General features: G+C 43.2%; 1 protein-coding gene across 1 annotated transcript in view; it reads left to right on the top strand.

Annotated features, from left to right (window-relative positions):
- Positions 1-21427, top strand: part of LOC138967389 (E3 ubiquitin-protein ligase MIB1-like) — a 76930-nt gene extending 55503 nt beyond the window's left edge. The window contains exons 14-22 of the mRNA XM_070339934.1: positions 9355-9487; positions 9908-9994; positions 11068-11196; positions 13832-14013; positions 15703-15895; positions 16962-17040; positions 17247-17333; positions 17653-17756; positions 18813-21427. Coding sequence (XP_070196035.1) covers positions 9355-9487; positions 9908-9994; positions 11068-11196; positions 13832-14013; positions 15703-15895; positions 16962-17040; positions 17247-17333; positions 17653-17756; positions 18813-18953 — 1135 coding nt within the window. The 3' untranslated portion in view covers positions 18954-21427. The remainder of the gene's footprint in view (positions 1-9354; positions 9488-9907; positions 9995-11067; positions 11197-13831; positions 14014-15702; positions 15896-16961; positions 17041-17246; positions 17334-17652; positions 17757-18812) is intronic.

The following is a 21427-nucleotide window of genomic DNA, read 5'->3' on the forward strand; positions in this document are numbered from 1 at the left end:
ATTATAAACAGCTGATGCTGGTTACAAGTGAGCCAGAATAATGTTTTCACAGCTGAGCTGTCTAATAAAGCGCTTGACCATTTCACGAATGATGCCGTAACACCAAAGATATTCTTCTGCTGCGCATAGCAGTAGAATATCTTTGGTAACACTGTGTCTGACTGAAGTGCACTTTATGGAAACTAGACCCGTAACATTGCTCATGGTGTTACTGGGGTTCAGTTGTAAGGCAGCGTCTTCTCTTAACCCCGATGCTATCCAGTGATAACTCATATGCTTGCTTTCTATGTCATTTAAAAGAAGACACCCAAAGTAAAGATATAAAACAAAGTAGGAGGATGGTGCTTGTACAGGTCTAGCTAGCTCTTAATTTTTAATCAGCATCAGCATTGTCCCGTTTGCTATGTGATAGAACCGGTTTAATTCACCGAAAGACACTGAGCAAGACAGTGTTATGATGGAGAAAAAACAAACACGCATAATTATTGTCTGAATGAAGTTCTGCATGTGGTAAGATCAAATACTTACCCAGTGTTTCCTGAGTTGCCACTTCGTTACGTTTGAAAAAGGTTCCTTGACAGATGATGTGTAGATCTCTCAGAAGATGGCACTCTTTCGAAGTTCGTTAGATCTCTCAGAAGATGGCACTCTTTCGAAGTTCGTTAGATATTATCCTCTTTGCTGCAGTCAGGCCGTTAGATATTATCCTCTGTGCTGCAGTCAGGCCGTTAGATATTATCCTCTGTGCTGCAGTGTGACCGTTAGATATTATCCTCTGTGCTGCAGTGTGACCGTTAGATATTATCCTCTGTGCTGCAGTGTGACCGTTAGATATTATCCTCTGTGCTGCAGTGTGACCGTTAGATATTATCCTCTGTGCTGCAGTGTGACCGTTAGATATTATCCTCTGTGCTTCAGTGTGACCGTTAGATACAATCCTCTGTGCTGCAGTGTGACCGTTAGATACTACATGTTGTATCCTCTGTGCTACAGTATGACGACTGTCACTCTTTGTCTCGGTGTGACAGTCCCAGGCCGTTCGGAAGTAGAAACTTAATACAGGGATCAGTCGGAGACAACACATAACCGGCGGAACACACTAGCTCCCATTTACAGCTTATTTGCCACAGTGATGGCGGTGTGACGATCAGCCCTGATGAGCAATTAGTCAAATGCCACTCTCGCACAGCGGCCCCCTTTCCTCGCCAGTGCTGGTGTTTAAAATGACATACCGGCCCCAGCCATAGATTCATTGTTCAGTCATAGACAAAGCACAACACAACCTGCTGTCACTGGCATACATGTGCGTGTCAGTCTTTCTGTTTGTGAGGTTATAGAAAGTAAGGAATGTTGCAATTATTCTCTTGATAGACCTCTTTATTATTATAATCCTGGAGAGAAAAAAACTTGTTTCAAATATATCTCGACGAGGTTTTAGGTTTTGGAAGTAAGTTTTTACTCGTATGATTCGAAACAAAGAAATGACAGTGGACGAAGTTTTATGAAAGGCTTTGACGATACAATGTTATGTATCTCTGTTCTCTCTATTTCTGTCTGTCAGTATGTCTGGCTGTCTCTGTCTCTGTCTCTGTCTCTGTCTCTGTCTCTGTCTCTCTCTCTCTCTCTCTCTCTCTCTCTCTCTCTCTCTCTCTCTCTCTCTCTCTCTCTCTCTCTCTCTCTCTCTCTCTCTGTATTATGTGGAATTTATGTTGCGATTTTCCATCATCATCATCATCATCATCATCATCATCATCATCATCATCATCATCATCATTATCTTCATCATCTTCATCATCATCATTTACACCATAATAATCATTGTAAGCATTAGGGTAAACGTTGGTATTGTGTGAATTTTACCGTCCATCACTTTACAAGTGTAACCTCAATTAATATGTTGCATGTTTCGCTTTTGATTTGTATGTTGCTTACTTTGTCATTTTGTTGTTTGTGTTTATTTGCTTGTTTGCTTACTTGTCGATTGTTTGCTGGGTCGTTCGTTTAATTTGTTTATTTGTCATGTTGCTTTACTTGTTTATCATTTATTAGACATTTGTATCAGATGTAAGGACCGGTTGTAAGAAAAGGCGTCGCCTTAAACCTCTATCCTTGAAAAATACAGTTCCATCATCATCTCTCTCTCTCTCTCTCTCTCTCTCTCTCTCTCTCTCTCTCTCTCTCTCTCTCTCTCTCTCTCTCTCTCTCTCTCTCTCTCTCTCGTGCTCTCCACCCTTCTCTCTCTAATTCAGTCTCTCTCCCTCCCTCTCTTACCCTCCCCCCTCTTTCTCATTCAGTCTCTCTCTCTCTCTCTCTCTCTCTCTCTCTCTCTCTCTGTGTGTCTCTCTCTCTCTCTCTCTCTCTCGTGCTCTCCACCCTTCTCTCTCTAATTCAGTCTCTCTCCATCCCTCTCTTACCCTCCCCCCTCTTTCTCATTCAGTCTCTCTCTCTCTCTCTCTCTCTCTCTCTCTCTCTCTCTCTCTCTCTCTCTCTCTCTCGTGCTCTCCACCCTTCTCTCTCTAATTCAGTCTCTCCCCCTCCCTCTCTTACCCTCCCCCTCTTTCTCATTCAGTCTCCCTCTCTCTCTCTCTCTCTCTCTCTCTCTCTCTCTCTCTCTCTCTCTCTCTCTCGTCAAATCAAATCGTCTCTCTCTCTCTCTCTCTCTCTCTCTCTCTCTCTCTCTCTCTCTCTCTCTCTCTCTCTCCATATTTCTCTCTCCATACCTCTCTATTTCCCTCTCTCTCGTTCAGTCTCCCTCTATCACTCTCTATCTCCCCTCCCTCTCTCTCACACCCTTTCCCCCCACCTCTCTCCCTCTCTCTCTCCCTCTCTCTCTCACTCTCATTTAGTCCCCCTCTCTCCCCCTCTTTCTCTCTTTCTCAATCTCTCTCGATGCCACATTTCCAGGCCAGAATGCAGCGTTCCTACGGCAACGGAGAAGCCCTCAAGCCACGGGCTCGCTGCCAAGCTAATGAGGGAAGGGGAGGGGGCATGAAGATGGACGGAGAGAGCTGGCGGAGCGCAAAGACTCAGAAAAAGTTTTGAAACCTTCTTCTTTATACTCAGAAAAAATTTTGAAACCTTCTTCTTTATATGTATACCTTGGACCCCCATGCACTGCTCATTATTTTGCCTAAGTTAGCTGAAAGAGGGTAAGAGCAGAGACCCTCTTTGCCTGTCTTTCATTCCTACACAAAAAGTGAGTGCAGTGTTGCAGTATCGTTCCTGTGTAGCACCGGTGTAACGATGTCATCTTGGCCCCGTGGTCATATTACCCCCTCGATATATACTCAAGACTGAAATGTTGTTTCCTGGTCAAATTAAAGTAGTGAAATTATTTAAGGACGAAAAGCATGTCAGTTTCTTGCATGTGAAGAAAATTGGTGGTAAAATTTAATAGATTTCACCCAAAAAATCGATTTCTTCGAAAACGTGTACCGATTGGTTACGTCCCTTGAAAGAGAAGAGAAATATTTTAGAATGAATCAAATTTCTAAGTTAAATACAAAAAAATTGGTTGGACAAATTTGGCCCCATGAATTTAAGGTAGCCATCAGTACTATCGAAGGGTGTTTTTTTGTTCAGTGTGGAGTTTATAACCCCCCGCGGGTTAGGGGGAAGAATTTACCCGATGCTCCCCAGCATGTCGTAAGAGGCGACTAACGGATTCTGTTTCTCCTTTTACCCTTGTTAAGTGTTTCTTGTATAGAATATAGTCAATTTTTGTAAAGATTTTAGTCAAGCAGTATGTAAGAAATGTTAAGTCCTTTGTACTGGAAACTTGCATTCTCCCAGTAAGGTCATATATTGTACTACGTTGCAAGCCCCTGGAGCAAATTTTTGATTAGTGCTTTTGTGAACAAGAAACAATTGACAAGTGGCTCTATCCCCTCTCCCCCCTTTCCCCGTCGCGATATAACCTTCGTGGTTGAAAACGACGTTAAACACCAAATAAAGAAAGAAAGATGGAGTTTATACAAGATGAACGAGGCCGAGAATCATAATATGACCACGGGCTGTGCTGCGAGGCATACATGCCGTAAACAGCAGCTGAGAAAGTGAAATAAACTGCCGTGACGGCAGGGGGGGGGGGGGGGGGGGGGGGGGGGGGGGGGGGGGGGGGGGGGGGGGGGGGGGGGGGGGGGGGGGGGGGGGGGGGGGGGGGGGGGGGGAGGGGGAGAAAGGGGGGACGCGCAAGGCAAGCTGGCATGGCATTTGAGGGGGATGTGTTCTTGAAACCTAGCACTCCTTTATCCAGTCCAAAGAGACTGATCTTCAACTGTTCTCCACAGGAGCTGGCGGGGGCGGGGGGGAGGGGAGGGCAGGGGGGGATGGGCAGTCTGGCTAACCTTTACCCCGTAGTTATTTATTTTCACGGGATAATTAGTAATGTTCACGGGAAAATGACTAATTTTTAGTTTTGGCACTAGCAATCCGTCAGGAAGTGAGCCAAACCAAAAAAATAGTAATTAACAGATGAAAGTTAGTCATTTTCCCGGGAAAATTAGTAATTAACACGTGAAAATGGTAATTATCAAGGGAAAATTACTAATTTTCCCTTGATAATTACAGTTATGAGGTTTTGGCACTAGTAAGCCCTATGACGGCTTACTAGTGCCAAAACCAGGGGTTACCCATTATCACGTGATAATTACTAATTAACGCTGTCAGTTACTGTTTTCACCTGTTAGTTACTCATTTTCACGGGAAAATGACTAATTTTTAGTTTTGGCACTAGCAATCCGTCAGGAAGTGAGCCAAAACTAAAAATTAGTAATTAACAGGTGAAAGTTAGTAATTATTCCGGGAAAATCAGTAATAAACACGTGAAAATGGTAATTATCAAGGGCAGTCTGGCTAACCTCTACCCCTTCCGTAGGTGAAAGCTCTTTTACACAGCGAAGCAAAATATACAATAGACTAGTTACATCTCTGGACTGCAGTATGCTGTCCTTCCGTATGACATGCGGTTATTGGGAGAAAGTTGTAAATGGGAGGGGGGCTTGTACTTTGTCAAAACCATATTCTCAAAACCAGATACGCTAAATGCAAGCTCCTGTGGTTTGAATTCCAATTCTCAGTCAGTTCCCGACAGACACACAAGAACTTGCATCAAACTTTCCGGTCCGCATTGGGATCACTCGCATTGCCATCACATCTCAACTCAGACCACTTCACAAGTCAGGTCTGCCGAGATCGCGCTCACTGCTAATGAGACTGATCGTCTGTTTCACGCACAAGCAAACTAAACAAACAACAACAACAAACAAAACAAAAAAGGCAAATATTATATGAACTGAATGCGTTGCCGTATTGGGCCGGAAGGACCATCGCCGTATCCACAGAGATAAACTTCATAAAGATAAGGTTATATCTCTGTGGCCGGATCCCGTGGCTCGGTACTTTCGTCGGTCGCCCTTACCTTGAAAATGCATGGCCTGCAATAGTTTTGTCAGTTTGAAGTCTGTCTTGAATTCTCCATTTGTTGATTGATTTACTTGAGGCCTTCCTTCATTGAGCCCGAAGTTGACTTCGCGAATTCTTTTTTTTTACCGAAAATTCAATGCCAAAGCTTTGTGCAGCGAGCTTCGCGAAGTCGACTTCGCCCAGTTATTATCAGGTTTTACAGACGCTGGTGCCTGGCAACGTGAAACAGCTGTGTGTAATTAAGACACGTCACCCTGACGTAGTCTAATTAGGTGTCACACCTTGGGGGCCATATAACTGTCTCCGCGTGCAGTCAGCGTCAGAAACTCCTACAGGGAAAGTACAGGATGGGTAGGTGAGGTCCAACAGCTGTAGATATCTACTCTGGAGGCTTTGTCAGCAGGACAGGGTACTTTCAGATGTCACAGACACGTCCTCAGTTTCCCTCATTGCACCCCCCCCCCCCCCGGCCCCCACCCCACACCAAATAGAGACTCCCCCTGCTTCAAGACTATGACTCCTCATTGGAATTTTTTGTTCATAACCTCTGCAAATAATTATACCTAGCTTCCTATGTTATTTTTTTAAGATTTGTGGTGGGGAAGGGGAACTCTACTGTATATATTAGGCATCGCTTCCCTTGTGTAAATCGAAGGTGTATTCGGCTTGATTTTTTCATGCTGCACTATCTTTGGTTAATAGTGGAGTTTTTTCCGTCCAGTCCTTCAGTGCACCTCTCTGTGGCAGTCCAAAAAACGAAAACAAAGAAAAGAAAAGCATGCGCGATGGGGAAAAAAGGACGAAAATGCTAGAATAATTGTTGCAGACTTTCCGGCAGTACAAAGCTGTCAATAAGTAAACTATCCATTCACACACAGATGAGGAGCATAATTATTGTCTCGCATTTTATTCCAGGGAGTGCATAATGAGATAGGAGCTATGTGGTACATGTAATGTGAACTATTGGCGTGTTATAAGATACAGGACGATCGTGTTTCATCATTCCGACCATCATTCTCTCTCTCTCTCTCACACTCCATACATAGACCAAATAGCCCTCACACACACACATTCTCTCTCTCTCTCTCTCTCTCTCTCTCTCTCTCTCACACTCCATACATAGACCAAATAGCCCTCACACACACACATTCTCTCTCTCTCTCTCTCTCTCTCTCTCTCCATCAATGTCGCTTGCATGCAAATGTGAAATGTCCACGGCTCTATCTACGGCGTGGCTCCATGAATAGAAATGAGGAATGGATTTAATGAATGGAGAAACGACACCCCTAGCACCGTCTGCGGACTTTGGTGCCATGTGATGGCTTCTGTGCTGTATACTGGAAGCGTGTAGTGGTCCGCACCCAGTGGTGCTCTGTACTGTGCTTTACCAGAGACTGGTGAGTGTGCCCTCCAGTTTCCGGTTGCACAGTGGAACCAAAGATTGTCAGTGCAGACGTATTTTCCCTCTGCAGTATCTTTGTTCCATTCCCCTTTGAAGACTTCCACAAAGCTGAGACAATCAGGGAGTCTTTGAATGGAGATACATTTACACAGGTTATGAAAGGAACATTTTAAGTTTCAAGGTCTTTGGTTAATACAAAGGGGGCAGTCTTAAATGGGGGGGGGGGAGGGGGGGTGTCCTCTGTACACTGGCCTGCCAGCACAGTATTGTGCCTGTACTGCTGCAACTCGCGCTCACCCGCCTTGCGGTAGATTGTACCTACATAATGTGTACACCGCCTGTGTACGGCTTTTAGCAGACTACACTGCATGCAGTCCGAGAGACTGTACACAAACAAACTAGAGACTGTTGATTGTGTTCGAACCCTCTGTAGTCTCTGCTTCTGCATCATAGGTTGGGATGCTTTGGTAGTGGTGAAGGGTGGGGGAGGGAGCGATTGTAGGGGGGTGGGGGGGGGTGTATGTGGTGGCGGGGGTATAGAGGAGGGTGAGTGGGGAAGGTTTTGGGAGAGGGGGTAAATAATCATGCCAAGTGCACACAAGAAATGTTCGTAGACAATTTAACGGACGGATCACCAACCACATGACTGCAAACAACTCTAGCTCTCTCTGTCTCTCTCTCACTCTCTGGTACCTCTGTGTCACATACATACACACACACACACACACAAATACACACGCACACACACACAGTGTCACACTCACACACACACACACACATGCACACACACACACATGCACACACACACACACACACACACACACAGCTCAGGTACATGTGCCCAGAAAAGTGCAACACACCACCTTTAACCTTCCGTGCATGATAAACAATAGTTTACAGCTTTCTCTTGTTCCACAGTCCTGGGTTCCACATCTGTCTTTGTGCACTTGATTCACTTTGTTTCTGAGACAGTGTGTGCATATTCTGTGGTGTTCTTTCAACACATACAAGTTTAGTTCTATCAAGACTGTCAGCGCACTCCAGTGTGAAATCTGCAAACGTTTTTAACAATATAAAAACATAAAAAATTATTCAGTGTAGACAAAGCATGTTAATTCATGCACTGACACAGTCATAACATCACATCACTTGCTACCTGCACTGTAACTATGCTGAACCATATTTACACCCCCGGTATAGGGGTGTGTATAGCACTATAGGTTTCGGTGGATGTGTTTGTGTGTTTGTGTTCGCATATAGATCTCAAGAATGAACGGACCGATCGTCACCAAACTTGGTGAACAGGTTCTATACATTCCTGAGACGGTCCTTACAAAAATTGGGACCAGTCAAACACACGGTTAGGGAGTTATTGGTGGATTAAGATTCTACAAGGACTTATAGAGTGACATATTAATGGTCAAAGGGAAATAACCTTCTCAGTTGGTGGCAGTGAGAATGGTTATTTCCCTTTGACCAACGGGGGTGTTTTTCCTACCTCGAAGGAATTTCTTGTTTCTGTCTGTCTTTTTTACCTTCTTCTTCTTCTCTTTCTTTTTCATCTTGTATGGTTGTTTAACCTTCATTTCTGTGCTGTGCATTTGTTAGCACTGGTCACTCATGCAGCAATGACATGTCTGGTGATGAAAGGCTAGCATTTTCTGTGCATTGATCACTCACCAGTGATCAATGATTTCAAGCATTTTTCTGTCTGTGTGTCTGTCTGCCTGTCCATCCACCTGTCTGTCTGTCTTTTGTGTTCATTTGAACTCTTTCCGTCCTGCACAGATGCAATAGACCCTGTTGCTCTCGCAATCTGTATAGCATAGCAAAGCATGTGGTACGGCTATCTCGCGAGAGATGCGAAGATCGATGTTTGAAGTTCTCGCGGGTTTCAAAGCATAACAAAGAGCATGTCTCGGATACGGAAAAGGTCTATTCCCATGACATAGGAAGTAACTCCATCAAGTGATCAGGGATGATATGTGTAGTGAAAAGGGAAAGGGTGGCCGAGTGGTAAAGTGCACTTGCCTCGGAAGCGAGAGGTTGCGAGTTCGACCCTGGGTCGGGCGTAAGCAATATTCTCCCCCCTTTCATGGCACGGGTGGTGGGTTCAAGTGCTAGTCTTTCGGATGAGACGAAAAACCGAGGTCCTTTTGTGTACACTACATTGGGGTGTGCACGTTAAAGATCCCACGATTGACAAAAGGGTCTTTCCTGGTAAAAATGTATAGGCATAGATAAAAAATGTCCACCTAATACTCGTATGACTTGGAAAAATAGGCCTGAAAAGTAAATATTTGCCGTAATGGCTTGAGATTTACTGGCCGATGTGAATGCGTGATATATTGTGTAAAAAATTCCATCTCACACGGCAGAAATTAATATGTAAAGCGCGGAGAGCACAGTTAATTGTGGTTCGCGCTATATATTGTGCGCCTTGAGTCGCCTTGTGCTGAGATATGTGCGCGTATAAATTCTCGTATTATTCAATATTGTTATTATTATTATTATTATTGTGTGTGCAGTGCAATGCGTATCTTGCTGTCCAAGCTGCCCAGACCGTGGATCGTGGACGAGAAGAAAGATGATGGCTACACCGCTCTGCACCTCGCCTCCCTCAACAACCACGTGGAGGTGGCCGAACTCCTCGTGCACCAGGTAATGCACCCACATGACATGTTTACCTCAAGTTGTGATTTTACATACATTTCAAGCCACACCTGAAGAAATAAACCAAAAAAAGGATAGCATAATTATGGAACGCTCAGATACAGACTGAAAAAACAACATTCACAAGTACGTCAACCTTTTGGTCATTTAACACAGACAAAGAACATACACAACGGATTAATCCATGTATTGATGATAAATGGAACTGATAACGTAGCAAAGTAAACAGTGAGTTTTCAGAAACTAAATGCTCAAAACTCACTTGAAGCAGGTAGAGACAGAAATAAATATGAGTCACTAAGCAAGAGTAGTTAGCATGGCGGATAGCAGGCTTTCCCTGGCATTCCAGATCGGGTTTTCTAGTTTGCAATATTGTGCAATCTGGTGACGTTATTACTGTTGTTGCAGGGCAAGGCCAACATGGACATACAGAACGTCAACCTGCAGACCCCCCTTCACCTGGCTGTGGAGAGACAGCACACACAGATCGTGCGGGTAAGAGACAGTATATACAGATCGTGCGGGTAAGAGACATATACAGATCGTGCGGGTAAGAGACAGTATATACAGATCGTGCGGGTAAGAGACAGTATATACAGATCGTGCGGGTAAGAGACAGTATATACAGATCGTGCGGGTAAGAGACAGTATATACAGATCGTGCAGGTAAGAGACATCATATACAGATCATGCGGGTAAGAGACAGTATATACAGATCGTGCGGGTAAGAGACAGTATATACAGATTGTGCGGGTAAGAGACAGTATATACAGATCGTGCGGGTAAGAGACAGTATATACAGATCGTGCGAGTAAGAGACAGTATATACAGATCGTGCGGGTAAGAGACAGTATACAGATCGTGCGGGTAAGAGACAGTATATACAGATCGTGCGGGTAAGAGATGGTATATACAGATCATACGGGTAAGAGACAGTATATACAGATCGTGCGGGTAAGAGACAGTATATACAGATCGTGCGGGTAAGAGACAGTATATACAGATCGTGCGGGTAAGAGACAGTATATACAGATCGTGCGGGTAAGAGACAGTATATACAGATCGTGCGGGTAAGAGACAGTATATACAGATCGTGCGGGTAAGAGACAGTATATACAGATCGTGCGGGTAAGAGACAGTATATACAGATGACATGGGTAAAAGACAGCACACAGATCATGCGGGTAAAGGTCACCACAACTTGTGTCATACCAGTTTCTGCGTCTCTACATGTGGAGAACTGTGTGTGCGCATGCATGCGTTCAAGCGTGTGTGTGCATGGAAGGATATGTGCTGTTTCAATGTGTCTGATTGTACATGCACATGTATACATGTGTAACTGTGGCCTGTGAGTGTTAATGGGAGATTGGGGGGAGGGAAATTGGGAATGAGAAGGTCAAATCAGTGTTAAAATGATAACTGTTTTGGAAACTTGACATAAAACAAGCACAAGATTTTTTATCAAGATTTTGTATTGAATGAATGCAAACAATACGGTCAGCCTCAGAACAGCACTGTAGTTATTTTATTTGTGACTCAAACCGGCATTTCATTTCGTGTGTGATCAGTTGTTGGTGCGAGAGGGGTGCAACCTGAACATCGCTGACAAGGATGGGGACACGGCGCTGCACGAAGCCCTCCGACACCACACCCTCTCCCAGCTCAGACAGCTCCAAGACATGCAGGACGTTGGCAAGGTTGGTCTCTTTCTCGGTATCTCTATTTTGTTTGTACAGTCACTATCTTTGTAAAGAAAATCTCATTCATAAAAAAACAAGAATGGTAGGTAATTGGAACGTTTAATATAGCTATTCTGATGAACACGTGGGGGAATTCGGGGGCTGTGATTGGATGGTCTCTTCCGATCATCAAAGCATAATGCTACGGAAGTCAGCCATTTTTCTCAATATCCAAAAGCATATTGTCAATAACAAAGACGCATGGTTCCGGTTTCTTCCACGTGTATAAAGTACACGCATACCTCGCCAGGTTTGTTTCTGTGACTAGTCGACAGACGATGCCATTTGCTTTGTGTGTGTTTTTGTTGTTGCTTACTGTACATGACATACATTACGTGTAAAATCCAGTTCTTTAACAGGCAACAACCTTGCAAATTTCCAGAAGCTGCAATCTGAAGCGATCTATCTCTGATTCTAGCAGACGATCTCTCCAATGTTTAACACAAAATCAGCAAACTCTCCTGTCACATAGAACGTCCATTGTATAGTGCAATGTTGAAATGAAGTTACCGGTCTGAAACATTTAGTCGTTTCTTCTGAGACAATCCTTGTTCTCTTATCATCTACATCTACAGATTTACCGCAGTCTTCACCACGCGAATTCCCAACAGAAGTCAGACTTTCGAACATACAATATACGTAGGCAAGCATGATACGTCATGACGTCATATGATTCCTAGCATATTGACGTAATGCTAAACATCCGGTTATCTCGAGTTTTCTCCGTAATACATGTCCTTCGGTTATTTCCGTGGCTTCATGCGGAAAGGGAACCATCGTCTGCAATCAACGACATGGACCATTCTGGTACTTGTTGCTGACAAAAACATGATTTTAACACAGAATTTAATATCAGAATAGCTATATAAACGCTATTGTGTTTTCATCGTAGCAATAGGGTCCGATATTTAGACTCGAACAAGTATAATGCGACTCGTCTTCGACTCGTCCGCATTATACTTGTCTCGTCTAAATATCGGGCCCTATTGCTACGCTGAAAACACAATAGCTGTTAATATTGACAAAACAAAATGTTACATTTACTAGTACGTCAACCCAAAGGTCGTTGAAGTGGACGGACAGACAAACACTTATGAAACAGATAAAGAACTTATCTCAAGATCGTGTGGCACGCTTGCAAAATGCCGGTGAGGTAATGATCAGTGACGAAAGGAATGACGTAGAAATGAAATGGACTGACATCAGCGTCGAAAGCTTGTTTCACAGGTGATTAAAACACAGCCAGAGAGAAAGCGAGAGATAGAGAGAGAAATCTCATTGCACAATCCTAGAAGTGGGCAGATCTGTTACAAATAGACCATTTTTGTAAATAACTAAGTTTTTATGGGTTTTGGAAAAGTTGCTTTCCCTTGTTTCCATAGAAACACTGAGGCAAGCCTACAATGTCAGGTGTAGCTTGCCTCAGTGTTTATATGGAAAAGTGACGGGCGCAGTGGCGTGGTGGTAAGACGTCGGCCTCCTAATCGGGAGGTCGTGAGTTCGAATCCCGGTCGCTGCCGCCTGGTGGGTTAAGAGTGGAGATTTTTCCGATCTCCCAGGTCAACTTATGTGCAGACCTGCTAGTGACTTAACCCTCTTCGTGTGTACACGCAAGCACAAGACCAAGTGCGCATGGAAAAGATCCTGTAATCCATGTCGGAGTTCGGTGGGTTATGGGAACACGAAAATACCCAGCATGCCTACACAACGAAAGCGGAGTGAAGCTGACTATGCTCTCAGAGTATAGTGTGGGGAACCCAAATGGGCAAACGAGCTCACACGTAACCAGACAATTCTGAAACGCTGAAGAAGAAGAAGAAGAAGTATGGAAAAGTAAGGGGGAAAGGGGTAAAGCAACCACAACTCATAAAAGCCCAACAGAGTTATTTTCCGAATTCATCTATTTTGTCTAAATGTTATTGCGCAACCCTAGAAGTGTCCAGATCTGTTTGCAACATTGCTGTATACTGAATTCAGTTTTCCCAAGTACATGCTGTATACTGAATTCAGTTTCCCCAAGTACATGCTGTATACTGAATTCAGTTTCCCCAAGTACATGCTGTATACTGAATTCAGTTTCCCCAAGTACATGCTGTATACTGAATTCAGTTTCCCCAAGTACATGCTGTATACTGAAGTCAGTTTCCCCAAGTACATGCTGTATACTGAATTCAGTTTCCCCAAGTACATGCTGTATACTGAATTCAGTTTCCCCAAGTACATGCTGTATACTGAATTCAGTTTCCCCAAGTACATGCTGTATACTGAATTCAGTTTCCCCAAGTACATGCTGTATACTGAATTCAGTTTCCCCAAGTACATGCTGTATACTGAATTCAGTTTCCCCAAGTACATGCTGTATACTGAATTCAGTTGTCCCAAGTACATGCTGTATACTGAATTCAGTTTCCCCAAGTACATGCTGTATACTGAATTCAGTTTCCCCAAGTACATGCTGTATACTGAATTCAGTTTTCCCAAGTACAAAGTCGACTTCGCGAAGCTCACTGCAAAAAGCTTCACAACTGAATTTTTGGTAAAAACCTCGAGCTCAATGACGGAAGGTTTTTACACAGATGATGTTGTTTTTCAGCTGTTGATGGGCCTGGGAACTCCTGGCGCGGACAAGAAGTCCAGCGCATCCATTGCGTGCTTCCTGGCGGCCAACGGGGCTGACCTCAACCTGAAGAACAAGAAGGGTCAAACCCCGCTTGACCTCTGTCCTGACCCCAACCTCTGCAAGGCGCTGGCCAAGTGTCACAAAGAGAGAAACAGGTACAGTGGCAGTATTGGCGTTAACCGGTAATTACCGGTATTTTACCGGTTGAAATGAGAAAATACCGGAAAATAATTGGCTACCGGTTAAATTTTAGAACTACCGTTTTTTTCGCTGGTAAAACAACAAAACCAGTACTCTGAGTTGGACTCTTACTGGTTCCAATGACCAGCCTACCTTTTTTTCTGGATAGTTTTCATCATAAAAGTTTGTGTATCAGTTTGAAAAAATATTAGCGCCATGACTGAGTGGTCACTGGTGAGACAGGTGCAGTGTAGTGGAACGCCTCTTCTTAAGACCTCCCAACACGTGAGAAATTCAGTGTTAGTGCTGTCTTAATGGGGCCTTTCACTGGGAATGACTTATATATTTCATCAGAGAAACCTCCTAACCCCTTGACGACCAGAAGGATATAGTGGGGTTTTTAAATCAATGAAAAAACATAACTAATTGGGCATAACAACTAGACCAGAACAATTAAACCAAAGCGGAGAAAAGGGTCTTCAGGGGAAGCAATTTACCTTGCAATAATTCAAAGGGCAATATTTAACAGTTTATTTCCCTTGTCAGAGTATTGATTTCTGTTGAATTTTATTGATTGTACAGCGCTCTGAGCAGGGTTTAACCATGTATACATGCACTCAGACCTGGGAACCCATACAATTTTGTACGCATGATTGTCTATGATACGATCAGTGAGAAAAAAATATGACGAGAAAAATTCCTAGACTACCGTTCTTTGCAAGCGCATCCCGGGTTGATCCAGTATTTTGACACATCAATACAGATTTTGTCAGTTAACATTAGAAGAAGCATTTGTTTAAAGTGTATTGGTAAACTTAATGAACGGTGCAACGGACACGTGTGAAGCATGATTGAATCATGGATGTTCAACTGCTGTGTGGAGTATGCTAATTTTTCTGAAAATACAGGGGTTCCCAGGTCTGTGCGCTCTATAAATATTACCGTATTTGACGGATTACAAGACGCACCGTTTTATAAGCCGCACCCCCGACTTTTAACAAATAAATTGGGACGAGCCACGTATAGGCCGTGTCACTATATTAGCCGCCGTCGAAAAAAATATAATCAGATCGTGTCAATCAATCAAAACAACCAGGCAAACGAAAGTACGGTATTTGGCGAAATCGGCTCCGAGAATAAACAAGTGAAACAAAGAAGAAAAGTGAAAAAGTTTGAAGAAAAATATCACACACACAATTTGTAACCAACACACACATGTAGTCCCGCCCAGAATAAGCTTTTTTGGGATGATTTACGACTTTTGCACACATTTCGAGCAGACGAAAACACAACATGGTGGCTCTCGCTCCTCCAACTATCGCGAGACACAAAAAAACGAAATCTCGCGCGCACGAGATCATGATACATCCGGTGTTTCTCTGTACGCTATCTTGTCACAACGACTTGTTGACAAACGAAGATTCACGAAAGAAAGAGAAAAGCGCCGAGTCTTGAGTAGAGAGCTAATAAAGTACCGGTAATCGCTAATCGAGCGAAATGAAAATCCGCGGCGACTTCCATTAGGTGAATGCTATTCAAGTTTAGGTAACGTTTTAGCCGCATCTTTTTATAAGCCGCAATGCGATTTTTTTTTTAAAAAGTCGCGGCTTGTAGTTCGTCAAATACGGTATGCATTATTATTATGATGTTTTTGTTGCAATCAGCCCCAGCATGCAGCCCCCCAACGCGGCCATCATCCGCAACGACCAGGAGTCCCTGGAGGAGTGCATGGTGTGCTCAGACATGAAGCGCGAGACGCTCTTCGGCCCCTGCTGCCACATCTGTACCTGCTCCCTCTGCTCACCCCGCGTCAAGAAATGCCTCATGTGCAAGGAGCCTGTGCAGTCTCGCACCAAGGTCAGTGACACAAAGAGAGAGTACTGTGAAAACCCCAATTTAAGACCTCCATAAATCGGAGAAAATCAGGTCTTAAAAAGGAGGGAGTCTTAATAAACTAGAGGTAAATTTACAGAGGTTATGAATAGAAAATCTGTGAAAGAAAGGTCTCTAAGGATGGGGGGTGTCTTACAAGGTAGGTCCCATTGTCAGACACATATATGCATATCGGGTTATTACCAAGTTATTTGACCTATTTCTGTGATATTGCCACCACCTGATTGGTTAAGGGTGGAGATTTTTCCAATCTCTCGGGTCAGCTTATGTGCAGACCTGCTAGTGCCTTATCCCCTTATCCAGGGTACAAGCAAGAACAAGACCAAGTGGACACGGACAAAGTCCTGTAATTGCATGTCAGAGTTTGGTGGGTTATAGAAACACAAAAATACCCAGCATGCGTCCCCCGAAAGCGGCGTATGGCTGCCTGAATGGCGGTGTAAAAACGGTCATACAGGTAAAAAGATTGTAGGAGTGTCAGCCCATGAGCAAAGAAGAAGCCAGCAAGTCAGTAGAGGGCGGGGATATAGCTCAGTTGGTAGCGCGCTGGATTTGTATTCAGTTGGCCGCTGTCAGCGTGAGTTCGATCCCAGGTTCGGCGGAAATTTATTTCAGAGTCAACTTTGTGTGCAGACTCTCTTCGGTGTCCGAACTCCCCCCCGTGTACACTACATTGGGTGTGCACGTTAAAGATCCCACGATTGACAAAAGGGTCTTTCCTGGCAAAATTGCTTTGGCACAGTTAATAATTGTCTACCTATACCCGTGTGACTTGGAATAATAGGCCGTGAAAGGTAAATATGCGCCGAAATGGCTGCAATTACTGGCCGTATAAAATTTCATCTCACACGGCATCACTGCTGAGCGCCTAGAACTGTACCCACGGGATATGCGCGATATAAGCCTCATTGATTGATTGATTGATTGAAAATCTGTTGTTTGTAAGCATGCATGGTCGCATTATGGATCTGTTGCTTTGGTGTTCTTAAAGTGTGGTTTTTTAATGGAAAATTTGTGTTTGTGTTTCCAGATTGAGGAATGTGTGGTGTGCTCTGATAAACAAGCATCAGTCCTCTTCAGACCATGCGGCCACATGTGTGCTTGTGAAGGTAAGATATCATGCACCCACAAACACAAACACACACCCACCACCATGTGCACACACTTTCTCTCTGCAGTCTCCCCCTCTAAAGTACATACTGCCCACAACTACACACACTAACCACTATGAATGTGTAAGGGGTTGTCCTCAGACAATACTGTATAAACTTGTTATAAGGGAAAAGCTTGATTGTCATCTCTTTGTTTTGTGCAGGCTGTGCCAACCTGATGAAGAAGTGTGTTCAGTGCAGAGCTTCCATCGAAAAAACTGTGCCCTTCATCGTCTGCTGTGGTGGAAATCGTAAGTTGTTTTTTGCCCATCATCTTTCGTTGTCAATATTATAAGACAAATTCCAAGGGGAAGGATGCAATACTGAGTAGAATGTACAACCAAGCTATGAAGCAGTATATGGTCAGGCTTACTTGACAAGAGTCCTGTTTGTCAAGCAGACATGAAAAACTTCCTCACTGATTCTGATGGAATCTCATGGGTTGCAATCATCTAAGGGAGATAACAATTACCTAGGACTATTTACACTGTAACAATCTTCAGGTCAGTTTAGCTCCTATAATGTATGAGTATTTTGCAAACATTTGATGATCATTTCTTTTTCCCTCAGCTCCACCTGAGCCCCAGAAGACGGGCTTCATGAACAACGGATCACGGGATGTGACGCGAGACATACAGAAGCTGCAGCAACAACTGCAAGACATCAAAGACCAGGTTGCTTTTCTTATTGCCTTCTCCAGGGTTTCATTTACTAGTGCACCTTGCGCCATTGGCGCATAACATCTCAAAATGTTCGTCGCGATATAACCTTCGTGGTTGAAAACGACGTTAAACACCAAATAAAGAAAGAAATCTCAAAATGTCCCATTGGAATTCCCTTCAGTGCGTCAAAGGGCGCACTGAGATTACGTACCACTGCGCAACCCCATGCACACTTTTCACGGGAGTACAATGTTCGGAATGAGCTAGGCAAAAACGCACGCCAAGCCAAGCAACTTGCGAGTTTGTAAAATGCACTGTGATTGGCTTTTAAAATGTAATTCATGAGTATTCAACCAATCCTGCAAACTATCTGTGCTTGCGCGATTACATCTGTGGAAACTGTCAACAGAACCGATATCGATCGAAACACAGACCCGCACACACACACTAACCTGATACACTGGCAAATTCTCATATCATCATATGGCACCAAATAGCACCATTTTGCATCTTTCGACAAAAGCATTTTCGGACCGCCTAGCCTGCTTTGTGCGTTTTGCCTTCGACTGTGTAATGTCCCATCAGAATTTGGTTGAAGGGGACAAATGTCCGATTGTCTTTTTCTTCCAGGCTAAACCCTGCCTCTCAACCTTCTCACACCTTGATCAAGTTGTCTTCAAGCTGAAGTATTGTACTGTTGTTAAGGTTTTATTCAAAATGTCCCTTGAGTCCCCTTTCAGCATGTTAACCTTCATGAATAGCTGATGAGCAACATGTTACGGCTGTACTGGCTGGAAGAGCGAGTCTTTCTGCTCATGTTTTTAATTTTTTATAAAAGGAACCATAAGATGGGAAGGGTCGTGCAACAAAAGTCACACAAATGAAAATTAAACTGTAAAAGTTTGTGGCCATGGTATGGAAACAATACTGAAGCATTTTCTACAGTGTACGTCATAATGTAAACCACCACCCCCCCCCCCCCCCCCCCCCCACCCAAATAATGTTTGTTTACGATGACAAGAAAAAAAAGTCCAAGCCTTATTGCTATGTGTGTGTGTTTGTGTGCAGACGTGCTGTCCGGTGTGTATGGACCGCCTGAAAAACATGATCTTCCTGTGTGGACATGGTGCATGTCAGCTGTGCGGCGATCGCCTCAATGAGTGTCCCATCTGTCGCAAGTCAGTGGAGAAACGCATCCTTCTCTACTGAAACACACAGCATCACACAGCGCCACAGTCAGCCAATCAAAGGACTGGGAGTACAGAATCACTACTACTGAGACAGTTCTTTTCACCGACATGTCGACTAACTTACGGAATTGAGTAAATGTACTTAAACTTTTTTTGTTGTGAGTAATGACTGTGCATATTGTTCAGTTTTCACGTATGGTATGCATCGAACAATTGCAAACATTTCTCTTGCACACTATCAAGTTCCTGTCTGTTTTACACTGTCAGTGTCGGTGCAATGTGATTTGAATATTATCATTGTTTTTGGATGACACAGATTAATCTTTCTCAAGGCGTAGAAGCTATTGTTGTTGATTTCTCTTTCAAAAACTGTAATTTAAAGATTAAAACATATAAGAAGAAAAGGACAACAACATTATGTTATCATTGCTGAACAAAGCCTAAGCTTTTATTTTGAACTGAACATAACAGTATTTGAAATGTTAAATGGCTGTTGTCTCAATTGTAATGTTTTGACTTGTAAGTAGAGAATCAACATTCTTTTCAGTGGTATAATCCTCTGTACACCCTGCACAAATGGTACATGGGCTATCCTAGTCTGTACAAAGTTACTCTGGATTTTGTCTTCGTGAAGAGAGTTTGAAACAGAAGTTTGGTCAAGGCGTTTTCATATGGCCCCAATAACAGCCTACTGAACAAAGATGCAGCATTAAAATCTGGATGGTTGAAGAGTTTGACAACCCAAAGGATGTTGGAAATTGTAATTTATTCTGTATTATAGATGTACATGGGTAAACTTTGTCAAGAAGTTACCAATTTATTTTTTGCCTGAATAGGAGAATGAATTTTTTTTTAGTGAACATGCAGTTATCATGGACCCAAGCGCCCACAAAAAAACATCCAAGAAACCATTGTATCATCTTGATGAGCCATTTATTTTCATATTGGAAATGCATAACATGAAATAAAGAACAAGGGCTAACAGATCTGACAGAAGTATGGCATTGAACTTGTATTTTTATGTTTGTACAATACATGAACTTGTATTTTTATGTTTGTAAAATACAGAACCTTGGCTTGACTATTTATATGTTTGTAGCTTACATATCTAGTGGTGTTTTGTGGCTGTGATTTTGATGTTTCTTGTGATGGTTTGGGTACATCAGAGCAACATGTCTTTTACTCCAAAGCTGATGGATCTGATAAGAACTAGAAATATAATGCAGGTAGCTGGAAAAAAGAACGAGGGAATGCCATCCCGCCTGGTTCATGTCTGGCGTTGCATGGACAACACCGTCTGTTGTTAGCGCAACCCGCTCAGCCACCTTTCACCACTGTCAAGCACAGGCATGGGAATTGAAAAAAGTAAAAAAGGCTGAACATTTGTAAGTAATAGCAAAGTCGACGGCGCAAAGCATTTTGGGCGGAATTTTTTTTTCTCCAAAGAACCCAACTGGTGTAATTTGGTGTCATCTCAGCTCCAAGTTTGCCATTATATTCAGTTTTTAGAACCATTTTTGCCTCCCCCATTTATTTTTTCAGCAAACACTTTAGCTTTTTCGGCGGAACCAAAAAAAAATTTTGGCGGAAATTTGCCTTTTGGCGGACAATTCCCATGCCTGCAAGCACTTTCTTCAACACAGTGGAACCCACCTTTTGAGGACATCTAAAAAATCTGAGAAAATCAGGCCTTAAAAAAGGGGGAGTCTAAAACTGGAGGTAGATTTACAGGGGTAATGAACAGAACATCTGAAAAAGCAAGGTCTTAAAATGGGGGAGGTCTTAACTTTGGGGGAGGTCTTAACTTTGGGGGTATTAAAAGAAAGGGGTTCCACTGTGCCCCTAGTTTAACATCACACCAAATTGAAAACATCAGTTCTTTAATTAAAGAGAAAGGCGTCAGATGTGTTTTTTTGGCAGTGTCTCAATTTTACCTCTTTTTCAAGACCAGGAGGTAAATCAAGAGACATTACAACAGAAAATCTGAGAAAACTGTGTCAGAAAAAGGGCGAGAGGAGGGATTGGGAGTGATCAAAGGGAGCTTCTACTGTACACCCCTTGAATTGATGCATGAAAGGCTAACCTCTCATGGCAGTGTGAAACAGATCACAGCCAAGTGGCAGGGTTAGGAGAGAGGCGCCCACACCAGGGGACATAATCCAGGCCAGTCAAAGACGGACACAGGTTGAATGGCATGTCTGTAAATAATGCTAATCAATTTTTGTTCTTGGTGGGTTTTTATAAAGAGATTCATCAGCTTTAACCAGTTTTTTTGGTCAATGCTTTAGACTTGAATGTTGGTGAAAATGATGAAATACCTTCCCTGGAAGTTATGTGAAGAAGCTTTCTTAAAGTAACACGTTTGTTGTAAAATAAAATAACCGGGCATTCATATAAAAGTATGGACATGTTGTCATACAAGTTATTAAGTATTTGATGCTTTATTGCAAAATAAAGAAGTCGTCGGCTGCATGCCGATAGCAGTGCACTGAA

Source organism: Littorina saxatilis, linkage group LG5 (genome assembly GCF_037325665.1).
Source record: "Littorina saxatilis isolate snail1 linkage group LG5, US_GU_Lsax_2.0, whole genome shotgun sequence".
NCBI lineage: Eukaryota > Metazoa > Mollusca > Gastropoda > Littorinimorpha > Littorinidae > Littorina > Littorina saxatilis.